The sequence below is a fragment of the Maylandia zebra genome, linkage group LG2 (genome assembly GCF_041146795.1).
Source record: "Maylandia zebra isolate NMK-2024a linkage group LG2, Mzebra_GT3a, whole genome shotgun sequence".
Lineage (NCBI taxonomy): Eukaryota > Metazoa > Chordata > Actinopteri > Cichliformes > Cichlidae > Maylandia > Maylandia zebra.
Genome location: NC_135168.1, coordinates 5400905 through 5426154, shown reverse-complemented (window position 1 = coordinate 5426154; position 25250 = coordinate 5400905). Strand labels below are relative to the sequence as shown.

Below are 25250 nucleotides of genomic sequence, written 5' to 3'. Positions count from 1 at the left end.
TATCTGCCTCAGTCATTCTCCCTGATCCAGCTGAGTCAGCAGTGGGAAAAATCTGCTTTTCACAGGAACTTGGTAACAGCAATAAGAGAATACGTAGTTTATTCCAAGAAGATATCATGTCTCTCCCATATATAGAATATCTTACTGGAACCGACATGTTCCAGATATCACCTGGAAGACAGTCTGGATGATCCCATAAATATCTAATTGTGAACAAGGTGAAGGAAATCTCATATAAAATTCTTCATAAATGTGACCCAGCCAGTCACTATATGGTAACATTTAAAAGAGACATAAATACTAATTGAACTTTCTGTGGGGATCATCCAGAAACTGTGGCACATCTCTTTTGGTTCCTCTACACAGAGAGTCTGGAAGAATTTAGCAGTTTTGTTATTGTCCATATTTTAAGGGAGTTTTCTTTACGATGGGAAATGTTTTATTCTGTTTCTTTAAGTTCCCCAGGAAGAATGATAAATGTTTTTTATAAAAATTTGTTAATACTTTTAGCTATTTTATATCCATAAATGTAAGTTTATTAATAAAACACCATATTTCTGCCGTTTTATAAGGATATGAATTGTACATACAATCAATTTCAGACTCAACCAACAAAAAGCCTCTCAGAACAATATTTATATGTTGATTTTTTTCGCCTACTCATATCATAATTTTTTTACTCCTGGTTCTGTATGTTCATGTTCTGTTCTTTTGTAAACTTCATCTGTTTGTATGTTGTATACTCATTGTGTTTCAATAAAGTTCGATTTAAAAAGAGGTACGTTCTAAACGAAGCTTCAGACGTCACTGATCACGTGACTCTGGCCAAACGAATCAAGCCTCGACACGGTGCTTCTGAAGCAGCGCGTTGATCTTTCTGACACACGCACCGGAGCGTCAGCTTCAAGCGGACCATCACTACGTCTCACATCTAAAGGTGTCAAGGTAACTTTGAACTGAGTTCAGTCAATCTGGAGTTTTTCCAAGTTTTCTGTTGCTCTCTGTGAGAGAAGAGCGTTAAAGGCGGGGCTCTCCAGAGTCCAGCAAAACAGGAAACCACAGCTGGGTGTGTGTAAGTGTGCAAACCAATAGAATGCATCGTGGTGGGGGGGGCATCACGGGCAAGAAAAAAATGAAATAATCGGTCGTACCCATGCTTCCCCGACGTCATGCCAGCGCATATTGGGAAATTCGTAGGCACCGATCGGTTTTCTATCAGCCATTTGCTGGGAGTAAGGGCGCCCTCCGTTTGCGAGGTGCGCCTGCTGCTGGAGGCACAGGGAGGAGAGGGCGTGGCGGCGGGGAGTCTCTGGCTGGCTGGAGCGGCATCTAATAACCAACTCGCAAAACAAAATAAAAACAACAAACAGATATTATGATACAGACTTATAATCTGCACCGATGTTTTTTCTAAATTCTATAAAGTGAGCGCGAGAGCCCTCGGTGCGCCTGCGCGCTGCTGAAGTCAAAGTAAACTTTATTGTCATCTCCGCTACAGACAGTCCAGCATATAGAGAGACGAGACGACGAGGCTGCAGTTACAGCGGTGCAAGTAAACAAACAATAAATATAAGAAGAGTAAGAAAATAAATCTACACTTTAGGACTCGGGGTAAAGGATCAATAACAATTTAATTTATAATTTACAGTTTGATGATTTAAAGTCTCACACAACCCGTCAAAAGGGGCGGGGCCGGCTGCTTCCAAGTAGAGCACATTTCATTTATAATGATGTAAATCCAAGCCCATCATGGATTCACGATCTGAATCCTGGGTTGTGTGAAATCCCAGAAATCAACCTTAGACAAAGTGAATCTGTGAACTAAGGTGTAGGTCTGTTAGGCAGGGCTGTGCAGAGAGGTTTAAAGGGGCGGGTGCTCAAAGTTAAAAAGGGGCACATTGAACCAGGCTGAATAACAACAACACACTTTCATCAAGAATCTAATATGGGCAACAAGGCAAAGCAAACGTAGCCGATGCTTTACCTGATGGGTACAATGTTGCTGTTGAGGGGTTGCTGTGGATAGTGCTGGAGGGCAGGCAGGGCTGGACTGGGACAAAAAATCGGCCCGGGCATTTTGACTGGAGACCGGCCCACCAAAAATGTGACGTCATTCATGGATAAAACCGCAAAGGATTCTGGGAACTTTTGGCAAGAGGTACTAGCGCATGCAGGCTTTCAATTGAACTCAGTTACATAGCGATAAAAAGAAACACAAAAAATGGCAAGAAGCTGCTGTATTATTAACTGCAATAGCCGGTGTTGTGCCAAAAACTGATTTATTTGCAAAGAAACTGATTGCTCGTATTTAAATTGCTATAAGTAACTTGTTGGGCTATAATATGTGAAACATATGTCAAATGCATCCCTCATGGATGACATAAAGTCATACTGAGCTACAAACAACATTAATGTAACAAGGTAGAAGCCGCAATCAGTCTTTGGCAGTGACTTTTATATAACCTTTATTTCTGCCGTAAAAAAAATCTAATTAACATTAAAAATGTATTTTGTAAGAAGTAGTTGGACAGCAGAAATGGCTCAAATATTACAATTATTTTTCCACTACTAATTAATTACCGTTGAGCTCAAAGGTTATATTAATACACGGTTAACGAATGTGTATTTATGAAGACGATTTGTGAGACGAACAAAGGTAAACTTACCTTTGTTCGTACGATGGTCTTTCGGTGCATTTCAAGGTCCTGTACCCATCCGTCGGTAAACTACCTGGGCTTGTTGCAGTGACCTGAAGTTACTAAACTTCATGAGTGTATGCACTCACTCCAAGAAGCGTATAATTATAAATCTGAGCGTGGTGAAAGTTGGGCAGCACGCTAACGTCTTTTGTCCCTCTGTGTGCTCGTAAGGGTCTGACCCTTTCACTCCTTTGATTTTTCCTCGTATCTTTTCTTTGTCTTTTCGTCGAGTCTGTCTTTGTACGGACCGGCATTGTTCTCCGTCGTTTTGTACATACCTTTTTTGTGCGGCAAAGAAAAGACAAGAAGGTATTGGAACCGGAGAATGAACGTTTTGCGGTGCTGCAATTGCAAATGCTTGTATTTGATGCGGTACTTGGATTGTTTTGCCAGGAGTTCCCGGCATGCAATGCATTCCCAATGCACATGGCCTTGTCTAGATTCAGATGCTCTAAAACTCCGGAAAGCAAGTTTACAAAGTACTGCCCCGTGGATGCTTCGCACCTCACTATGGAGACAAGCCTCTCCTGCACAGACTCAGTAACATACCTGATGATTACTGAACACTGATCATAACCTGTGATGTCTTGGGTTGTGTCTAGCTGAACAGAAAACATCCCAGCTTTCTGGACATCACTGGCGATGCTCTCTTGAAGGAGATGGCCAAGTGCATCAATCACTGAGTTGACAGTTGTTTTGGAGAGTAGGGTGATGAGAGATCCTCTACCTCTTGATCCACTGGTCTGATGCAACTTCTTGCTTTTTTCAATGCAGTCATTCAAATGTTCTCCAAGGCACATATCATACTTGCCTAATAACACAATCAGTTCCAGAAAGTTACCATGATCGATGGTGTTATCACCTAAAGTGTATGCAGCCTCATTCTCCACATGCCTATAGCTGAGTCCCCTCTTCCCAAGTACTTTGATCACATCCACTATACGCTCTAAAACTTGCCGTCTCTTTTTCACTTGTGCTCTGTGAGCTGACAACTGACTGCCAGCAAACAAGCTCCTGATGTTGCCTTTTGAGCACCTTAAGAAAAAAGCTTCAGCACAGGTCTGGTGTGTAGTGCTCTTTTCATGCTCCTCTGTGCGCAGATGTATATGTCGCCAGTCACTCATGCCTGTTATAAATGTGCTGGTGTCAGTCAGCCTTGCAAATGCCAGACACACAAAGCAGAACAATAAATGGCGTTCTTTGCAATAAGTAAGCCACTTCCTGTTGGTGCCATCTTTACAGCTGAACACCCTCATCACAACTGCACTGCTACTGTTCTGCTGTGGGTGGTAATCTAAGAAGGCCTGTAATATGGCAGGTTCAGGGCGAGCAAAGTCATCGATGCCCTGGCTCTCTCTCTCTTGCTCTTCCATCTCTCTCTCCTGCTCTTCCATCTCTCTCTCCTGCTCTTCCATCTCTCTCTCCTGCTCTTCCATCTCTCTCTCTTGCTCTTCCATCTCTCTCTCCTGCTCTTCCATCTCTCTCTCTTGCTCTTCCATCTCTCTCTGCTGCTCTTCTGTCTCCTCTGTCACAGACTTCTCCACTTTTGATGATAAATCAGCTGGTGCAACATGTAAGGATTGGCACAATTTGTTAAGATTTTGAGAAGTTTGAGAAACTAACCTTAAGCATAAAATAAAATTTACTATCAGCAACTTCATAGCACCCGCCCAGCAGTATATAAACTCCGTCATGCTAGTTACGCTGTACGAGTTATTCTAAGCGACTGTATAAAGTCACCACAACGAAAACAAACTACAACTAAAATTAGTTTCTATCTGACACAGATAGACAGCAGGTCATAACTTCTTACCTGAAGTTCAGTTCCTCTGCCACTATGACCGGCGGCCACCTCGGGTCTCTCCTCCTCTTGCCTCCCCTTTCCTTCATCCACCTGCTGGCCTCCACCACTTGCTGATCTTGCTAAATCTATGGAAGCTGTGCCATAGCTACCACCAAACAATTCAGTAATTTTCACACATTTGGCAGCGTCTGCCTGAAGGGCTTATTTCTTTTTGGCCCTAATTTTTTCGGCACCTCCTTTCCTTTTTTTGTTCTCCATTTTCTTTAGTTCGTCTATAAGATTGCTAAACAAGGGGGAGGGTGCATCCGACCTCCTCGGCTGTAATTGGTCCAGCCCAGAGTCGATCATGACCAATTGGCCAATCCAACACCTTTCATTGTTTATACCCTTCCCCAAAAAAAAAAAAAAAAATCGCCAGTGGCCCACCGGGCAAATGCCCGGTATGCCCGATGGCCAGTCCAGCTATGAGGGCAGGCTGTGTTGGTCTGAGACTGTAGACATTAAAAAGTCCACAGGAGAGATGGTAGCTGATTAAACAAGTGTCATGAGATAATAACTAAATGCAAAGATTGGTGACAGCGCTTGGAACCATAAGGCAACAAAAAACTGTGAGAAATAATTTAGGCTCTGCCTGTGAATCACTCTTTGCTTCTCTTCTTCCTTCCATCCCATCATTTCATATATCACTCTGCACTTGCTGTCTATGTGAGAACAAGGCACAACTTGCTATTGCAATAAACTATAATCTAATTATCCACACCTAACAACTCTTGCACTTAATCTATAATAAAATGATGACAGAAAAATGTTATAGCCCTGCCTTTAGTAGCCTCACACAGCTCCTGCTGTTTCCTCCTCATGTCCTTACCAGCCATGTCTGCACAATGTTATATCATGAGTAATATTTTTTTTAAAAATCCATCTAAATAAAACACACACATGCACGCACACACAGTGACATTTTAGACCTTCTTCAGAATACTGTATATACTATGGGCATCATGGTGCTGATCCAGAATCCTTACATTATTATTTATTACTAGAGCTACAATAATAAAGCAAAGAGGAGGGGGAAGTAATAAATATGAAATAATGTATTTATGATGATTCCATGTGTTTCACTATCCACTCTGTGCAGAGGCAAAGCTTATTACATTTTTAAACTGTAGAGATACAATAATTTTACTGCTGTAAAATCCAAATGTTGTCTTATTTAAAATATAAATCTAATATAATCTGCTTCTTAATGTATGTTCTTTAAAATACAGCGTGTGTTTTTAACAGAGGTGGGACCAAGTCATTGTTTTGCAAGTCTCAAGTAAGTCTCAAGTCTTTATCCTCAAGTCTCAAGTCAAGTCTCAAGTAATGTCAGGCAAGTCAGAGTCGAGTCTCAAGTCACTGGTGTAAAAGTCCGAGTCAAGTCACAAGTCTGAAATTTTGAATTTCAAGTCCTTTCGAGTCTTTAAAAAAAAAACGAAAAAAAGCATGTTGCAGTTATGCTAAATGTAAATATTAGACCATGTAATTTTTAAATCTGTGTTTTTCTCAACACATGACAAAATAGTGAACTTAGAAAATATACACAAATTGTGAAATTGCACCTCTTTAAAATGCAGCTCAATTAAACCTAGCTCCAAGAATAATTTTCACCGACAGTTCTGAGATAAGCTGCATGTTATTCTTGGATGCGGTTGTAGGACCGGCTTTAAAATCGCATGACAAAAATATCATACATATTAAAAAAAACTGCATCACCAACGTAGCCTGGACAACATTTGCTAGTTAGATGAAGTCAGCTATCTCATCGTAGCATATTTATATGCATATTTATAATTATACGCTTCTTGGAGTGAGTGCATACACTCATGAAGTTTAGTAACTTCAGGTCACTGCAACAAGCCCAGGTACAGTTTACCGACGGATGGGTGCAGGACCTTGAAATGCACCGTGTAGAAAGTAAAGACCATCGTACGTATCATAAGTTTACCAGTCTCACAAATCGTCTTCATAAATACACATTCGTTAACCGTTTATTAATATAACCTTTGAGCTCAACGGTAATTAATTAGTAGTGGAAATAATTTCTGGTACCCATCACAGAAATGTAGCAGTGACAATAATATTGTATGCTGTAATCGTACTGGGCAATTAGTGATACAAAAAACCTGTTTTATCCTGTGAATAAAAGTATGTTTTTGTCAATGTACCATAATAACAGAAGCGAAACGCAATATTGTGTCAGGACAATTCACTATTTATGCACAATAAATAAAGGAGCATAGCGCGACAATTTCTGTTCAGCGCCAGACTTGCTTGTAACCTATATCACCAATTATGTTAAGAAAAATGACGCATTAACTACAACAGCAGACTGACCTTTGTGGAAATGCTTGGAGCAGACTAACCTGTGAGCTGGAGTGTTCTAGGACGTTATATTTGATCTTTGAATGGCTGCAATCCAGTCGCCTCTTTGTTACTTCGGAAACATGGTTTGAACAATTGATCCGTAAGGCCAGCAATGTTGTGGGGATGGAGCTGGACTCCCTCAAGGTGGTGTCGGAGAGGCGGATGCTGTCCAAGATAAAGACAATGTTGGATAACACCTCCCACCCACTCCATGACATGTTGGTCAGTCACAGGAGCTCGTTCAGTGAGAGACTGAGATTACCGAAAAGCACCACTGAACGACACAGGAAATCATTCCTGCCTGTGGCCATCTCCCTGTACAACGCATCCACTTAACACACTGTTTGCTGCTACAACTACACATGTTTCTTTTCCAAATATTTATTTATAAGTGACTTATGTATGTATGTATGTATATATATGTATATATTGTACTATTCTTAGTTAGCGTATTGTCTGTCTTGTCTTAATGTTGGTTTAAAATGGAGCACTGTAACAAAAAATAATTTCCCCCAGGGATCAATAAAGTATTCTGATTCTGATTCTGATTGATTGATTCTCTTCCACGACCTAATCCGATAACAACCGATCTCTTTACCCGTCGGCTTCCCGTGGCTGTCATGCGACCGGCTATTGCAGTTAATAATACAACGGCTTCTTGACATTTTTGTGTTTCTTTTTATCGCTGTGTGACTGATTTTAATTGAAAGCCTGCGTGCGCTAGTACCGCTTGCCACGAGTTCCCAGAATCCTTTGCGGTTTTACCCCTGAATGACGTCACATTTTCAATCTCTATATAATATGCATGTTAAATTTTATATTTGGGGTAAAATATCAAGTCTTTTCAAGTAAACCGGTTCAAGTCCAATTCAAGTCCCAAGTCAATGGTGTAAAAGTCCAAGTCAAGTCACAAGTCTTAGAACATTTTTTCAAGTCACGTCTAAAGTCATAAAATTAATGACTCGAGTCTGACTCGAGTCCAAGTCATGTGACTCGAGTCCACACCTCTGGTTTTTAATATATTATAATTATAATAATGCATAATTATGTGGACATGCATATTAGATCGTTTTTTAGTGAAATATAATCCCTCCAGAAAGGCAGGAAAAGCCCGGAAACTTACTTTAAAACTAAATATGTTCCCTAAAACGGTGACAGAGCTACAGACCCATGACAGCCTTACACAGGTAGCCAGCAGCTGTGACCAGCACTACCTGTGCAGTTAATAAAAGGACAGGTAATGTTTGTCGCGCTGTTGCACACACAGCACGCTCGTTTGTTTCAGTTCGTCAGTAGCAACAAGACAGCTTACCAACGTGTACGTAATAAGCTAATACTCCTGGGTGCTACACACTACAGTGTGCGCTGTACACCTACTTACTGGTTGTGTCGCATCAGTCTGTGTCTCTGAGTTAACTTGTGTTTCTCCTACAGCTCCGGACCGCTAAAAATGCGCGTGCTCTTTGTGAGCTCGTTCCCGGCTCGTAACCAGCGCGTTCTGCCGTCAAGGGCGATCATTGGTTAAATGTGATCATGTGACTGATGCAAGTCAGATCCTTTTATTTAGCAAAATGTGATTAATAGTTAAATATTATTGTTGAGGGGCACAGACAGGACTCCGCACGCGCACACACACATTAAAAAAATAATAATAATAATTTTTAAAAAAAAAGTTGCCTCAACAAAAGGGCACCTTGGGCACCATCAGGAAAGGGGCGGGTGCTCAAGCCCCTCTAGCCCCCCCCTTTGCACGTGCCTGCTGTTAGGTTAATTGTGCTGATCCTCGGGTTGGGGGATTTGTGTTTGTACTGGAGCGCAAAATTCAAACCAATGGAAGATGGACAACAAAAGTTCAAAGCCATCAGGTGCTCAGGTTAGAAAAAAGAGAAAAGATGCAGGTAAGCAGACGTGTGATTGGATAATGGCAGCTCATCCTGAACCAGTCAGACTAAACTCCAAACAATACATTATGTTACAGATTTTAATATTAATTAGTCATTGTTACTTGTTGATTTGTCCTTTTCTCATTGTGTGACGAATTATGACGACTGTTTGGTAGCTGTTACTGTCTCTCTCTCTCTCTTCATGTGTGTTTCTCTGGTGAAACAATAGTTTTGTGTTAATGTTAGGGCTGCACGATTTTGCATAAAATGAGAATCACGATTTTTTGGCTTAGAATTGAGATCATGATTCTCTCATAACAATAAATAAACATAAAACAACAAATGTCTCACGTTTTGTTGTTGCAGCAAAATGTTGTCCTGCTTGAAATTCCGTCTCCACCGTTGCTCGACGCTGCGTGTACAGAGCAGGTAGTGCAACAATAGAAAAATAGTTGCGGGACGGCACTGTGTAGCGTTTGTCTAGGGAGTTGATCGTTTTCCTAAATCCCTCGTTTTGCACAGTGTTGATGGAGCCATATCTTTGGTCAGGTGATAAGTGATAGCCTCCGTGATGTCTTTGTGCCTGCGGGAGTTCGACGTGTATAGGGAAGCGCTGTATAAGGTTCCCGTTATTGATGTTTGGGTGGTTGACCGGGACGGATTTTCTCCTGTCACTTTCTCGTCATCCCTGACGTGCTCTCCGTTGTTTTTTCCCTGCTAATTTTAGCATCACACGGCACAGCTTCTGTATCACGTGGTATAAGGCTCCGCCCTTGTCATTTGTTGAGCAGGAAGAGTGAGCGCTTGTTTTCATGCAGAGTACGTCCCGGATCAAAATGTGAAGTTTTACAAATCACCACTTCTTTAGTGAATATCATTTCAGTCTCAGACAATCTCGTTTCTCTTACAGAGGTTGAATGCACCTTCTGCGGATGGCGGTACCACACAGTGTGCGTGGACTTCCCCTGCACAGAAGGCAACTACAAATGCTGTGAATGCTAAATAAACAGAAACAAATGATCCCTGTTGTCTTTGCTTGATGATTGGTTTGAGTCTTGACAATCCACATTGCTGGCGTTGCATCTTTCAATGCCAGCAATGGCAGGTATCAGTGCTCAAACCTTTTGTGTTTGTTTCCAACAAGTTGCCCACCTCGGGAAACAAAAATGTGTTCTTTTACTTGTCAGATGAACATATGAGACACTTTGACTCTTCAGTGCAGTGTGGAGCCTAACAAAGATCTGTTTTGTGTCCCAGCTGATCAGCAGGAGGAGGAGAGTCTGACGGAGCAGCAGAGGAACATTTTCAGCTACTTGGACTCAGCTCAGCCACTACAGAGGAAACAATGAGCTCAACACAGAAGGTGACAGACAGAGCAGGACCATATGACCAAAGATATTTATCACCATATACATCTGAACATTTGCCATAACGATGTAGCTGACGATATAATTGACAGCAGACAAAATACTTTACAGCTGCACAACTTTATTAAAAAGCCATCAATGTATTTTCACTGAAACAAGCAGCTGTTGTTTATGTGCATTAAAGTTATATAAAAATGTAACAGTGCAAATGCAAATTCCTCGCTGACAGTTTAACCAAAAGGCGTTTCCAGTGGAAACTGGCCGACACATCCTGAGCATAACCATGTATAATATCCACTAAACTTCAGAAGAGGTTATACAGTCGTGGCCAAAAGGTTTGAGAATTGCATAAATATTGGAACCTGGAGAAGTTGCTGCTTAAGTTTTTATAATAGCATTTTGCCTGCACTCCAGAATGTTATGAGGAGTGATCAGATGAACTGCATCGTCCTTCTTTGCCATGAAAACGAACTTAATCCCCAAAAAGCCTTACCGCTGCATTTCATTGCTGTCATCAAAGGACCTGCTGAGACCATTTCAGTGATTGTCTTCTTAACTCAGGTGAGAATGTTGGCGAGCACGAGGCTGGAGATCATCATGGCTGTATCCCGATTCAGGTTCTGCAGCTTTAAAGTCCTCAAGGGCCGCGTACTCAAAGACCGCTAAGGCCGAAGTGCGAGGCTCGTAGGCTCGTGAAATGGGACGTCTAGCCTCCGTCGCGCTGCCCAGGTTGCCTAGCAACCATGATACTAACAGCTGGAAACGTTTCATACAGCTTTGTTTGACAGAAATGAAGGAGAACATATTTAGTTCATTTGTTTCTACATGAGCTCTGTGTGATTTGATGAGTATCTGAGGCTGAGACCACAGGACTGTGAAACATGATTGTTGGGCTTCATTTCTGTGCTGAACAGTCGTTTAAGATTAGCTGTAAATAACAATTAGCTGATGTTGTTCATGAGACTAAAGTCAGTGTAAATATGATATGGCCAATATTATAGTTATTATATTAATCACTTCACTCACAGACAAGTATCTGTGACAGTGTGTATACAGATGTCTCATATATAAGAGACAAATTTTGTTCCTTCAGTATGTTGGCATTATTACATTTGGCTCAATGCTTACATATATGTGTAAAAGCAAATGTAGGAGGTGTGATAACTGTGTCTGATAGAATGAAGAGTAGACTGATATATGAAATATTCCTTTATTGGGTGAGAAAATCAGACCATGTCATAACTGCTTTAAGTCACATAGAATAGATATCAGAGCCTTAAACAGGCTGACTTCTGCTAAATGGGTCAAACTGGGCAGAAAGTCTACAAACACATAACATCCTTATAGAATATGATGTAACACTATAGATCAACTTAGCTCAGAATATATTAAATTCAATTTTATTTATATAGCGCTAAATCACAACAAAAGTCGCCTCAAGGCGCTTCATAGATACAGAGAAAAACCCAACAATCATATGACCCCCTATGAGCAGCACTTTGGCAACAGTGGGAAGGAAAAACTCCCTTTTAACAGGAAGAAACCTCCGGCAGAACCAGGCTCAGGGAGGGGTGGCCATCTGCTGTGACCGGTTGGGGTGAGAGAAGGAAGACAGGATAAAGACATGCTGTGGAAGAGAGACAGAGGTTAATAACAGATATGATTCAATGCAGAGAGGTCTATTAATACATAGTGAGTGAGAAAGGTGACTGGAAAGGAAAAACTCAATGCATCATGGGAATCCCCCGGCAGCCTACGTCTATTGCAGCATAACTAAGGGAGGATTCAGGGTCACCTGGTCCAGCCCTAACTATATGCTTTAGCAAAAAGGAAAGATTTAAGCCTAATCTTAAAAGTAGAGATGGTGTCTGTCTCCTGAATCCAAACTGGAAGCTGGTTCCACAGAAGAGGGGCCTGAAAACTGAAGGCTCTGCCTCCCATTCTACTTTTAAATACTCTAGGAACAACAAGTAGGCCTGCAGAGCGAGAGCGAAGTGCTCTAATAGGGTGATATGGTACTACAAGGTCATTAAGATAAGATGGGCCTGATTATTTAAGACCTTGTATGTGAGGAGCAGGATTTTGAATTCAATTCTGGATTTAACAGGAAGCCAATGAAGGGAAGCCAAAACAGGAGAAATATGCTCTCTCTTTCTAGTCCCTGTCAGGACTCTTGCTGCAGCATTTTGGATTAGCTGAAGGCTTTTCAGTGAGTTTTTTGGACATCCTGATAATAATGAATTACAGTCGTCCAGCCTGGAAGTAATAAATGCATGAACTAGTTTTTCAGCGTCACTCTGAAACAGGATATTTCTAACTTTAGAGATGTTGCACAAATGGAAGAACGCAGTCTTACATATTTGTTTAATATGTGCGTTGAAGGACATGTCCTGGTCAAACATGACTCCAAGGTTTCTCACAACGTTACTGGAGGCCAAGGTAATGCCATCCAGGGTAAGAATCTGCTTAGATACCATATTTCTAAGATTTTCAGGGCCGAGTACAATAACCTCAGTTTTATCTGAATTAAGAAGCAGAAAGTTAGCGGCCATCCAGGTCTTTATGTCTTTAAGACATTCTTGCAGTTTAACTCATTGGTGTGTGTTATCTGGCTTCATGGACAGATAGAGCTTGGTGTCATCAGCATAGCAGTGTAAATATATGCTATGTCTTCTAATGATGCTGCCTAAGGGAAGCATGTATAATGTAAACAGAATTGGTCCTAGCACTGAACCCTGTGGAACTCCATAATTAACCTCAGTGTGTGAAGAGGACTCTCCATTTACATGCACAAATTGGAGTCTATTAGATAGATATGATACAAACCACTGCAGCGCAGTACCTGTAATACCTACAGCATGTTCTGATCGCTCTAATAGGATATTATGGTCGACAGTATCGAACGCTGAACTAAGGTCTAGCACATAGGTGTCAAACTCAAAATTTGGCCCGCAGCCTAATTACATTTGGCCCGCGAGGCCATACCAAATTACTATTAGAGCTGGCCCGCCGGTCTTATGCAGCGCATGTACTGCTAATACTACAACTCCCAGAATGCTCTGTTGGCGTTTTGGCGCGTCAGTCAGGACAGGACCCATTAACGCCCTCTCCTCTGTTTACTGTAGTCATAGCAACCGCATGAATACTGCCGCGCTACCTCTCCCAAAATGGCGAAAAGAAAGAACGAAAACAGGAGCTTCCTGGACAGGTGGGAGACAGAATATCTGTTTACCTATGTAAAAGACAGACCTGTTTGTCTTGTATGTGGAGCTCATGTGGCTTTAACCAAGGAGTACAACATTAGACGACACTATGAAACGAAACACCAAGAGAAGTACAAGGACCTGGACATGACTCAAAGGCGCCGGAAAGCAGAAGAGATGAAAAGAAGTTTTGTTTCACAACAGACTATGTTCAAAAAAGCCATATCACAAAGTGAGGCTGCTGTAAAGGCTAGTTTTGTTGTGGCAGCAGAGATCGCAAAATCAGCCCGGCCCTTCAGTGAGGGAGAGTTTGTGAAAAGTTGTATGATGAAAGTGTGCCCAGAGAAAAAGCAAGTATTTTCAAATGTTAGCCTGAGCAGAAACACAGTAGCTGATCGCACACGTGAACTTGCCAACAATCTAAATAACCAGCTGATGGAGAAGGGAAACAGTTTCGTTGCATTCTCCCTCGCTATGGATGAGAGCAGCGACGCCTCTGATACTGCCCAGCTTTCAGTCTTCATCCGCGGTGTGGACTCAACTCTCTGTGTTACGGAAGAACTTTTAGGATTAAAATCAATGCATGGAACAACCACAGGGAAGGAAATATTTGAAGAGGTTTCCAAATGTCTAACTGAAATGAAGTTGCCATGGGAAAAACTTGTGGGGTTAACGACAGATGGTGCACCAGCGATGTGTGGTCAAAGGAGCGGACTGGTGGGCAGGGTACGGGAGAAGATGCGAGCGGAGAACTGTGCAGGTGAGCTGACTGTTTATCACTGCATCATACATCAAGAATCACTTTGTGGCAAAGCCCTAAAGATGGAACATGTTATGACCACAGTAACACGAGTAGTTAACTTTATAAGAGCCAAAGGTCTGAATCACCGCCAATTCAAATCTTTTCTTGAGGAGTGTGGTTCGGAATACGGAGACGTGCTGTATCACACGGAGGTGAGGTGGTTAAGCCGAGGGAAAGTACTGAACATGTTTCGAGCTACGCGAGGAAATATTTCAGTTTCTGGAAAGCAAAGGGCAAGACACAGCTGAGCTCAGGGAGCAAGAGTTTCTGTGTGAGCTGGCCTTTATGTGTGATATCACGAGCCATCTCATTGCACTGAACCTGCAGCTTCAGGGACGGGGGCGTATCATCACAGATATGTACGCTGCAGTGAGGGCTTTTAAAACGAAATTGTGCTTGTGGCAGAATCAGATACTACAAGGAAACCTGGGCCATTTTCCCTGCTGCCAAACGATGAACATGCAAATCTCTACTGCTGTGTTCCCATGTGCACAGTTTGCTGAAAAACTCTGTGTACTCAGTACTGAGTTTACCTGGCGGTTTGCCGACTTTGACGCCCAGAAATGTCGATTTGAACTGCTCAGTAATCCTTTTGCAGTTGACGTGGCAAAAGCACCAACAAACCTCCAAATGGAGCTGATTGAACTCCAGTGTAGTGACACGCTGAAATCAAAGTATGATGCTGTGGGCGCTTCACAATTTCCACATTTCATCCCTGACACAATGCCTGGGCTCCGCACCCACGCTGCTCAGATGCTCTCCATGTTCGGCAGCACTTACCTATGTGAGCAACTATTCTCCTCAATGAAGATGGCCAAAACATCTCACAGGAGACGTCTGACCGATGAACACCTTCACTCGATCCTGAGGATTTCCTCAGCACAGAGCCTGAGCCCAGACATTGAGGAACTAGCATCCAAGAAGAGATGCCAGGTGTCTGGCTTGGACGCATCAGAGTAGATCAGTGTGTAGCAAACTGAGCTATAATTACCATTTTCTTTGTGCAATTTGTCTTGCTACTCCCAGACATGGGCTTGAATGGTTTCACGTTTAATGATATTTTTATTAGTTAAGTGGTTTATTATTGTTATTTTATTTTTACATTTATTATTAGCCTGGGGAAAAAGTTTACTGCTAAAATTTAAATCAGAAGGCTGCAAATACAATTTTTACTTAAGAAATGCATTCCAGTGATATGTTATTTAATTGGAATTTCAATTTTGCATGTGTGCAATATTAAGTTATATATGTTTATATAAGTTATATATCGTTCAGTATTAAGCGTTTCTTATTCCATATTCAGTTTTTCAGCAAAACTTATTTGAGTCTGTAAGAAAAGGTTCCTTGTTATATTTGGAGGAAGATTTTTTTCAATAAATATTAACGTTGGCCCGCGACTTTGTTCCAGTTTTGAATTTTGGCCCACTGTGTATTTGAGTTTGACACCCCTGGTCTAGCAGGACAAGCACAGAGATGAGTCCACTGTCAGAGGCCATAAGAAGATCATTTGTAACCTTCACTAAAGCTGTTTCTGTGCTGTGCTGAGCTCTGAAACCTGACTGAAACTCTTCAAATAAACCATTCCTCTGCAGATGATCTGTTAGCTGTTTGACAACTACTCTTTCAAGGATGTTTGATATTAGAGCTGGGCGATATATCGAGTTTTTAAAAAATATCGATATATTTTTATACGAGATATAAGATGTGACAATATCCTTTATATCGATATAGTCTATGTTACATTATAATTATACTTGTGGAGCCGCAAGTTTGCCTCTCTTTCGTCCACTTTCGTCTTCACAACGTTACTCGGCCTCGCCTCTCCTTCACTGAACACAACTCCCCCTCCTCCCCCATTGCTTCACCTGCAGGAAGCGACAAGATGGACACGGCAAATCTCCATTAACGAGTTACTGACCCGTGTGTGGGGCTGGACGCCGTCAACGTGTTAGCTAGCTAACCACGCTAACGAGCTAACCACGCTAACGCCATGCAGCCCAGAGGTGGTGCACGGACTAAAATCCTTTCATTTTCTCAAAAGTTGACAGCGCGCCTTATGTATGAATTCTGGTTGTGCTTGATGGCTGCGAACCGATTTTATGTGGAACACGGCGCTCAGCAATCTGTCAAAAAATGTTTTAGTACGACTTTGGTAAGCTACGGAGCTGCACCGCTTGATGGATTGTCAGAACATTACGGCTGAGCCTCGCGGAGTGATACGTACTGTGCTTCAACACAATATTACAATATTACCCTACTGTGTATAAGGACCATAAATGGCACCTGTTAAGAGACGTGGTTGCGAAGCGGATTTCAAACTCAATGCTGTCAGTCACAGAGTAGAAGTTGGGAACTGAGCAGCTGTGAAATCTGTCTTTGTTATTGTGCTCAGCGTCTTTTAGTTTACATTTTGACTGCACAATTGTGAGCTTTTTGTTATGCACAAAAACAACATTGTTTTCTTTTATTTATGGAGCATTATTATTTAATAAATGCTCATAATTTATTTTTGAGTAAATTTTATGTACATCTGCTCTATATATAGATATATATCTTATATCGCCAACAAGCTAAAAAATATCGAGATATGAATTTTGGGTCATATCGCCCAGCCCTATTTGATATGAAAGGAAGGTTGGAGATTGGCCTATAATTAGCTAAGACTGCTGGGTCTAGAGATGCTTTTTGAGTAAAGGTTTAACTACAGCCAGCTTGAAGGCCTGTGGTACATAGCCGATCATTAGAGATAGGTTGATCATATTTAAGATCGAAGAATTAATTAATGGCAGGACTTCTTTGAGCAGTTTTGTAGGAATGGGGTCTAAAAGACACGTTGATGGTTTGGAGGAAGTAATTATTGAAGTTAACTCAGAAAGATCAATTAGAGAAAAAGAGTCTAACTTAACATCAATGGTACTAAGAGTAGCTGTAGATAATATTACATCTGTGGGATGATTATTGGTCATTTTTTCTCTAATGATAAAAATTTTATTTGTGAAGAAGTTCATGAAGTCATTACTCGTTAACGTTAAAGGGATGGTTGGCTCAAAAGAGCTCTGACTTTTTGTCAGCCTGGCTACAGAGCTGAAGAGAAACCTGGGGTTGTTCTTATTTTCTTCAATCAGTGATGAATAGTAAGATGTTCTGGCTTTGCGGAGGGCTTTCTTATAAAGCAGCAAACTATTTCTCCAGGCTAAATGATGATCCTCTAAATTTGTGACACGCCATTTCCTCTCCAGCTTACGAGTCATCTGCTTTAGGGTAAGTGTTTGAGAATTATACCACGGAGTCACGTACTTCTGATTAGAGACCTTAGTTTTCACAGGAGCTACAGTATCCAGAGTCGTACGTAGTGAGGAGGTGAAATTATTAACAAGAAAATCGAACTCTGTTGGGGTAGCGTTCAGATAGCTGCTCTGCTCTGTGTTGGTACAGGGCATTGAAGATGATAACAGTGGGTGGATTATATTCTTAAACTTAGTTACAGCGCTTTCAGAAAGACATCTACTTTGAAAAAGTCTACTCTTCACCGCTGTGTAATCAATTATTGTAAATGTAAATGTTATCAGGAAATGATCAGACAGGAGAGGGTTTTCAGGAAACACTGTTAAATGTTCAGTTTCTATGCCATATGTTAAAACAAGATCTAGAGTGTGATTAAAGTGGTGGGTGGGTTCTTTTACATTTTGAGAGAAACCAATTGAGTCTAATAACAGATTAAATGCCATGTTGAGGCTGTCATTTTTAGCATCTACATGGAAGTTAAATCAATTTGTTGATCAATTATTAAGTCATGTACTAACAGAGACTTGGAGAAGAGAGACCTAATATTTAATAATCCACATTTCACTGTTTTACTCTTTGGTTCAGATGTGGATACTGTATTGTTCTTTCTTTGTGATTGTTTATGTTTAAGTTGTTTGTTGCTGGTTTTTAGTTTGTTTTTTGTCTTTTTGGGAGCTGACACAGTCTCTATGGAGATGGGTTTTTGGGGGGGTAGCAGGAGGAGAGAAGCTGCAGAGAGCCGTGTAAGACTGCAACTCTGCTTCCTGGTCCCAACTCTGGATAGTCATATTTTGGGGGGTTTAATAAATTTGTCCATATTTCTAGAAATGAGAGCTGCTCCATCCAAAGTGGGATGGATGCCGTCTCTCCAAACAAGACCAGGTTTCCTCCAGAAGGTTTGCCAATTATCTATGAAGCCCACATCGTTTCTGGGACACCAATCAGACAGCCAGCAATTTAAGGAGAACATGCGGCTAAACATGTCACTCCTGGTCTGATTGGGGAGGGGACCAGAGAAAACTACAGAGTCCGACATTGTTTTGGCAACGTTGCACACAGATTCAATATTGATTTTAGTGACCTCCAATTGGCGTAACCGGGTGTCATTACTGCCGACGTGAATTATGATTTTACTGAAATATACATAAAGCATATAAACAATTACAGCAATATGATGCAACAAACACAGCAGCTACTGATCCAAAACACTCAAAGCTTCATAGAACTGAAACCAACATTTATTTTTAGCTCCATTCTGCTGCTGATACAGACTTTAGGTTTCTGAACATTAAACTTGTTGCTGCCTTTCATAGTGTGTAACTTGAAGGCCCTGAGTACTTTCTCCCACACTGGAAACACTGGGATGATCACATTATTTGAACATTACCTAATAAGACTGATTCAGCACAGACAGTTATGTTAAACTTTCCTAGCAGTCCTTCACAAACAGGGAACAGTCTGTCTATTCTCTCCATCTGTCAGCTGCTGCTGGCTCTTCCTCCTCCTCTTCCTCACACACTGCTGAGTTTGTCCTGGTGGATCATCAGGGCTGCAAAGCCTCACAGATGATGTGCAGCAGTGGCTCCCTCAGTCTGTCCTCACTCTGGACACTTGCAGTCGTCACACATGGAAATCAAATGTGTGATAAGCTGCAGGACTCAAACACAAGTGTAACTTATAAACACATGTTCATACTTTTATTCCACAATCAGAGAGAAAGAAACAGAGAGAGAGTGCAGGACAGTCAGACAGGTGACAGTCTCAGGTGTACACACTGCTACACAACAGCACCAGAGAAGCAGGATTTAGTGTTTGTGTTATTACGAGTGTAAACAAGAAGAGTTCCAGATGGTGCAGTGGACACATGTGTGACTGCTGTGATTAAAGCATCTTTCTTTCAGCTTAACGAGTGAACCGTCAGCTCGTTCAAACACACGTTAAAGTGCGTTTGGCTCGACACCACCGAGCAGAGGCAGCAATATAACACAGCTAACATTAACAGTGCAGTGAATCCTGCTTGTGCCGTGATGTTCAGGACTGCAAACCGAGCAGCATCACTGACTTTCAGCTTGTTGTGTTTGTGGATATATGACTGACTTTAATTATCCACAAAATCATCACATTCTCTGTCAGATGAAGGTCGACTATTGAACGGCGTATATTTTAAAGGCTTTAAAACCAAGTTAACGCTGAAAGTACAAACATCACTAATGTCACATAACTCTGCCGACAAGGCATAGCTATGGCTATGAAATGCTCTTTGTGTATCACTTCTTCATTATGAAAGATGTCATTAATGCACTAGTAATGTCTCATCTGGAGTATTGTTCAATCATTTGGTCAGCAGCTAATAAGACAGATCTTAACAGACTTCAGTTAGTCCAGAATAAGGCGTCCAGATTAGTGTGAAGATGTTCATACTATACTAATATTGATAAAATGCATAATAACCTTTCTTGGCTTCCTGTACAGGCTAAAATATTCTATGGCTTACTTGTAGTTCTAAAGAAAGCAATTCTGTTAAACACACCACATTTATTCTGCTCAGCTGCAGTATCCAGATGAAATACATCATCATATTACACAGTTTTCAACAAGCTGCAATTTAGTAAATTCTCGAGTTAAAAGTAACGTTTTGTAAAACTGTTACATTTAGAGCAACTTTTAAGTGGAATAAGTTGCCTTAAAAAATTAGAGAATTATTCAAAACTTCAATGAACACTTAAAAGCCGATTTACAGAGCTTTTAGTTGTTGTAAATATTGTAAGACATGATTTGTTTTTGAAATTTGTGTAATGTGCCTCAATGTTATTGATATTATTATTATTATTATTGATTGCTTATATTTGAACAATTGTGAAACCTCACTGTGGATGTAAGAGTGAAATTATGTGGATATCTTGAATCCACTTTATTGTGTAATATTTTATGTGAGTATTTGACGGAAGACGAGCAACATCTGTTGTGGAAGCTAACGGGGTTCCTTTAGAATAAACAAACATAGGATTTATTATCACTGAATAATTCTGTATAAATCTATACAAATTATAGAAATATGTAATAGGAAACAACAAAATAATCTAATTTATAAAATAATGTGTGTGTGTGTGTGTGTGTGTGTGTGTGTGTGTGTGTGTGTGTGTGTGTGTGTGTGTGTGTGTGTGTGTGTGCGTGCATGATTTTAGTGTTTGAACAGTCATGAATTATCTTTAACAGCAGGTTGGATGTAATGTGTTAGAACTACCAGCAGGTGGGGATGAGAGACCTTTAAGGTGTTTGGTGCCACGCTCCACCTTCAGGTTTAAAACTAGTGTTAATGGAGTTTGAAGGTTGAGTTTGTTCCACGACTGCATTTCACTCACTGCCTCTGTTTGTATCTCTGTCACTGCAGGACCAACATGGAGCCAGAAGTCAGCGCTCTCAGGAGGCCGACAAACCTCACAGAGGAAAGGGAGAGAAAAAACACACCTGTGACGAGTGTGGGAAGGGTTTTACTCTGAGGGCTAAACTAAAACAGCATCAGGTCATCCACACTGGAGAGAGACCGTTCAGCTGTGACTTGTGTGGAAAGTCTTTTTCCTTGAAGGGTTCCCTAAAAAAACACCAACTCATCCACAGTGGAGTTAAAGCGTACAGCTGTGATCAGTGTGGCAGAGCTTTTACTCACAGTAGCAGCTTACAGAAGCATCTAGTTACCCACTCTGGAATTAAGGCATACAGCTGTGACATCTGTGGAAAAACTTTCAGCCAGAGAAGGAGCCGAAATACACACCTACGCATTCACACTAGACATGATGTGTACTGCTGTGAACAGTGTGGCAAACAGTTTACAACAGACGCACAGTTACAACAACACATGTTTACCCACACTGAGGAGAGACCTTATGAATGTGACCTGTGTGAGAAGACTTTTAAAACTCCACAGCACCTGAGACGACACCAACAGATCCACACCAGAAAGAGACTCTACAAGTGCAGTTACTGTGAGGTATGTATTTATATTGTTATCTTGTCATTTTAGCCTGACTGTTTGGAACAACTCTGCTCATTAAACTGTGTTAGCATGTTAGCAATTCTACTGCATGGAAAAGCAGCTCTGAGTGATTATTCAGATTTTCCTTTCAGTTATAATTTTAGTATTACTGTAGTATTATGGTGGTAGTATTGTAGTTATTGCAGCCCAGTAAACTGAGTGTGTTAACTGAAACAGTCAAATGTAGTTGGACGTCTGCAGAGATGCTCTTTATTTCAGGCGACGTTCAGGATACAAATGTTGAAGGACTGACTTACACTGTCTTTGTGTCTTTGTTTAGAAGCAGAGCGACACAGATGGATCCAGTTCTCAACCCTGTCATCACTGTGGTGGTGGGAAAGACTTTCATTGTGACCTCTGTGGAAAAACTTTCAGTCGGCAAAAGACCCTAAAAGTACATCAACGTAGACACACTGGAGACAAACTGAAATACTGCAAAGAATGTGGGAGAAGCTTCACCACACCAAGTGAGTTAAAACGACATGAACTGATTCACAGTGGGGTTAAAAAGCACCTCTGTGATCAGTGTGGGTCATCATTCACCACTGCAGGTCAGCTTAAATCACACAAACGAGTCCACACAGGAGAGAAACCACACAAGTGCAGACACTGTGACAGAAGCTTCTCACAGTCAGATAATCGTAACATTCATGAACGTGGACACATGGAAGGAAACTACAGCTGTGACCAGTGTGACAAGAGCTTCAGGAATCTCAGATCATACTCTGCACACAAACGATCCCACGTTACTAATAAACTGTTTCACTGTTACCAATGTGCCCAAACATTCACCTCATTGTCTGCTCTGTGCAAACATCAGCGCGATCACTCAGGGCTGAAATCACTCCCATCACTGGATCACAGTGAATCTGAAGACACAGAAAGATCCTCTGGTTTCTGTGTCAGACTCAAAAAGCTTGAGATCAGGCTCCACAGAGTTCAGATAGAATCATTTAAACTTGTGTTGAACTGAACTGGTTGCTGGGCTGAACTTCTACATAATACAGATCTACATGGGATCTTCTTTTCTGTTTTTTACTGAGTCAGTTTTGTCCTTTTTTTTCTGTCCTGGTTTTGCTCGTCTGTAAATGATTGAAACTCAGTCAAATAGTTCATTGTTCTCCAGCAAAACGTTTTGGAAACTCATGTTTAACCTTTAAAACTCTGACATGTTTTAGCACACAAGGCTTCATCGGGGAGTTCACTCATGATTGGACCATGAGAACAAAGGTTTTTAGTTCTTTCAAAGAGAGTCTTGGAGATGTTTGATGTTTCTGTTTTTTCTACATAAAGGAATAAACTATTTTTCTTGCTTCATGTAGTGTGGAAGTTTTTAATGTTTCTTCATCTGTTATGTTCTTGAATGTGTTCACGTGAAGATGGTATAAATAAACTCTTGTCAGAGATTTACAGTTATCAAACAGTCAGGTGAATAAACAACACTGAGACACTTGGAGACGGTTAACGTGCTGCACGGGTGAGGGCTCAGAGAGGACTCACACCGAGCTGCAGTAGTCGTTTATTATTTATAGCAGGGTGAAACAAGCATAGCAGTTTCCTCTAATTTTGCATATGTGTGTGTGTGTGTGTGTCTAAGTTCGTATAAATATCATAGGGTGAACTTCCTCTTTCTATAAACAGAGCGAGTAGTACATTTTGTTCTTTTCCTATTAAGAGTAAAATATGAACATGTACTTTAATGCAACATAAAACTCATTAAAGCGTTTCTTCTTTAACATCCCCTCCTGATGTTAATATTTTTCACTTAATCATACTTTATTATCAGCCAACAATCACTTGATTATAACATTTTCAATTGTAGCATCATTCAGTATGTGTGTGTGTGTGTTTCTATACTAAATCTTCTTCATCCGGTTCATCTTCTAGTGGCAGTCCAACATAGGTAATTACTGTGGCCTGTACCATTTTGTCAATCATGGATCTTATGCATGGTAGGATACATGTAGAAAACAAGCATAATAATAGAAGCAGAACTCCTATCAGTACGAGTCCTTTTATCACGAGGGTCTTCCAGCTGCCACTCAGCAGCCAGGTCAGCCAGTCCTCATTGTTCGTGACATAGTCTTGTTGCTGCGCATTACTCAGTTGTCGCAACTTGTCTAGGGCGGTGGTCTTGGTCAAGGAGTGCACGTTGTCCGGGATATAGATGCAACAAGTGGTGTTGAATAAGACACAGAGGCCCCCTCTCTCAGCGAGAATCATGTCCAGGGCGACCCTGTGTTGCATGACCACTATTCTGATCGCGTCGATTTCCTCATTCTGAGCCTTATTTATCTTTGTTGAGCTGTTCAGGAAAAGTCCAAATTGGTAGTCAAGAGTCTCAATTCTTAACGTGTTTTTTCCAGTTCCGACCCATGGGAACAGTGAGTGCAGGACCTTCTGTCCGGTGGTCCACAACTTGAACTCCGCTGGTACATCACTGCCCCAGATTGGGTCATAGGGTTGCACGTCATCAGTGTTCCTCTTGCGTCGTGGTTGGTTCTGATGACATGGTTGACCATAACATACTATTGGCGAGACTAGAGCACACTGTAGGCATCAAGGGCGCTGCCTTGGATTGGTTTAAATCTTACCTCTCCGATCGGCTCTCTTCGGTTCACTTGGCCACCTCCTCCTCCTCCGCTGTACCTGTTTGCTGTGGTGTCCCCCAGGGATCTGTGCTAGGCCCTACCCTGTTCTCACTGTATATGCTTCCTTTAAGTGTCATTTTTGAGAAATACCACATTGCCTTTCACTATTATGCCGATGACATCCAGATCTATTTTGAGCTGAATGATGATCTAGCTATGTCCGTGAGTAACTTTCGAGAGTGCATGTGTGAGGTCAAGCAATGGCTTCTGGCAAATTTTCTTATCCTTAACGATAAGAAAACTGAAATTATGATCTTTGGCAGTGACGCTTTTTGTGCCAAACTTCATGATGCTTTTGGTTTTCTCACTAGTTCTTTCCCTGACACTGTTAGGAATCTGGGTGTGCTACTTGACAGCTCATTTAAACTTGATAAACAAGTATCTGCTGTCGTCAGATCTAGTTTCTACCAACTTCGCCTTATTTCCAGGGCCAAACACTACATCCCCCACAATGACTTGGAAAAGCTTATCCATGCCTTTGTTACGTCAAGACTAGATTACTGTAATTCACTTTATTATGGTCTCCACTCTACCCTTTTACATAGATTACAGACAGTCCAGAATGCCGCTGCACGCATTCTAACTAAAACTAAGAAGTTTGCTCACATCACTCCTGTCCTTGCTGATCTGCACTGGTTGCCTGTGAAATTTCGTATTCAATTTAAAATTCTGTTGTTTACTTTTAAAATTACTAATAACACAGGGCCAAGTTATCTTAAGGAACTCTTAAATTCATATCTTCCTACGAGGGCCTTAAGATCTTCCTCACAGTCATTGTTGGTCCAGCCCAGATCTCGCTTGAAGTCTAGAGGTGATCGAGCGTTCGCTCTAGCTGCACCTGAGCTGTGGAACAGTCTCCCGATTGGCATCCGGGCGTCTGATTCTATTCAATCTTTTAAATCACGGCTTAAAACATATCTGTTTGAACTTGCTTTTTCTACTAGTTAAATTCTCGCCTTGCTTCTAGTGAGTTGTTCTATTAATGTGTCTGGTTGTTTTGCGTTGTCCTGCGCTGTCAATGTTTTCTATCACTGTGTTTGATGGTACAGCTTTACAGCTTTACTCTGCTATAGCTGTGTGCTATAGTTTATTTTATTAGTGGTTTTACCTGTGAACA

At 41.2% G+C, this 25250-nt stretch overlaps 2 protein-coding genes across 3 annotated transcripts in view; one reads left to right on the top strand and one right to left on the bottom strand.

Annotated features, from left to right (window-relative positions):
- The window catches only part of LOC112431789 (NACHT, LRR and PYD domains-containing protein 12-like), a 301046-nt gene that overhangs the window by 55222 nt on the left and 220574 nt on the right, over nucleotides 1-25250 (bottom strand). The window lies entirely within an intron of this gene.
- LOC143420423 (uncharacterized) lies at nucleotides 512-23802 on the top strand. 2 transcript variants are annotated; one of them, XM_076888589.1, is made up of 4 exons: nucleotides 512-945; nucleotides 10050-10155; nucleotides 20841-21437; nucleotides 21763-23802. In XM_076888589.1, exons 2-4 carry the CDS (start codon nucleotides 10138-10140, stop codon nucleotides 22453-22455), a joined length of 1308 nt encoding a protein of 435 aa, XP_076744704.1. In that variant the 5' UTR covers nucleotides 512-945; nucleotides 10050-10137; the 3' UTR covers nucleotides 22456-23802. The 2 variants fall into 2 exon arrangements, with proteins under 2 accessions (XP_076744704.1, XP_076744701.1); XM_076888586.1 differs by lacking the exons at nucleotides 512-945; nucleotides 10050-10155 and adding an exon at nucleotides 12621-14122.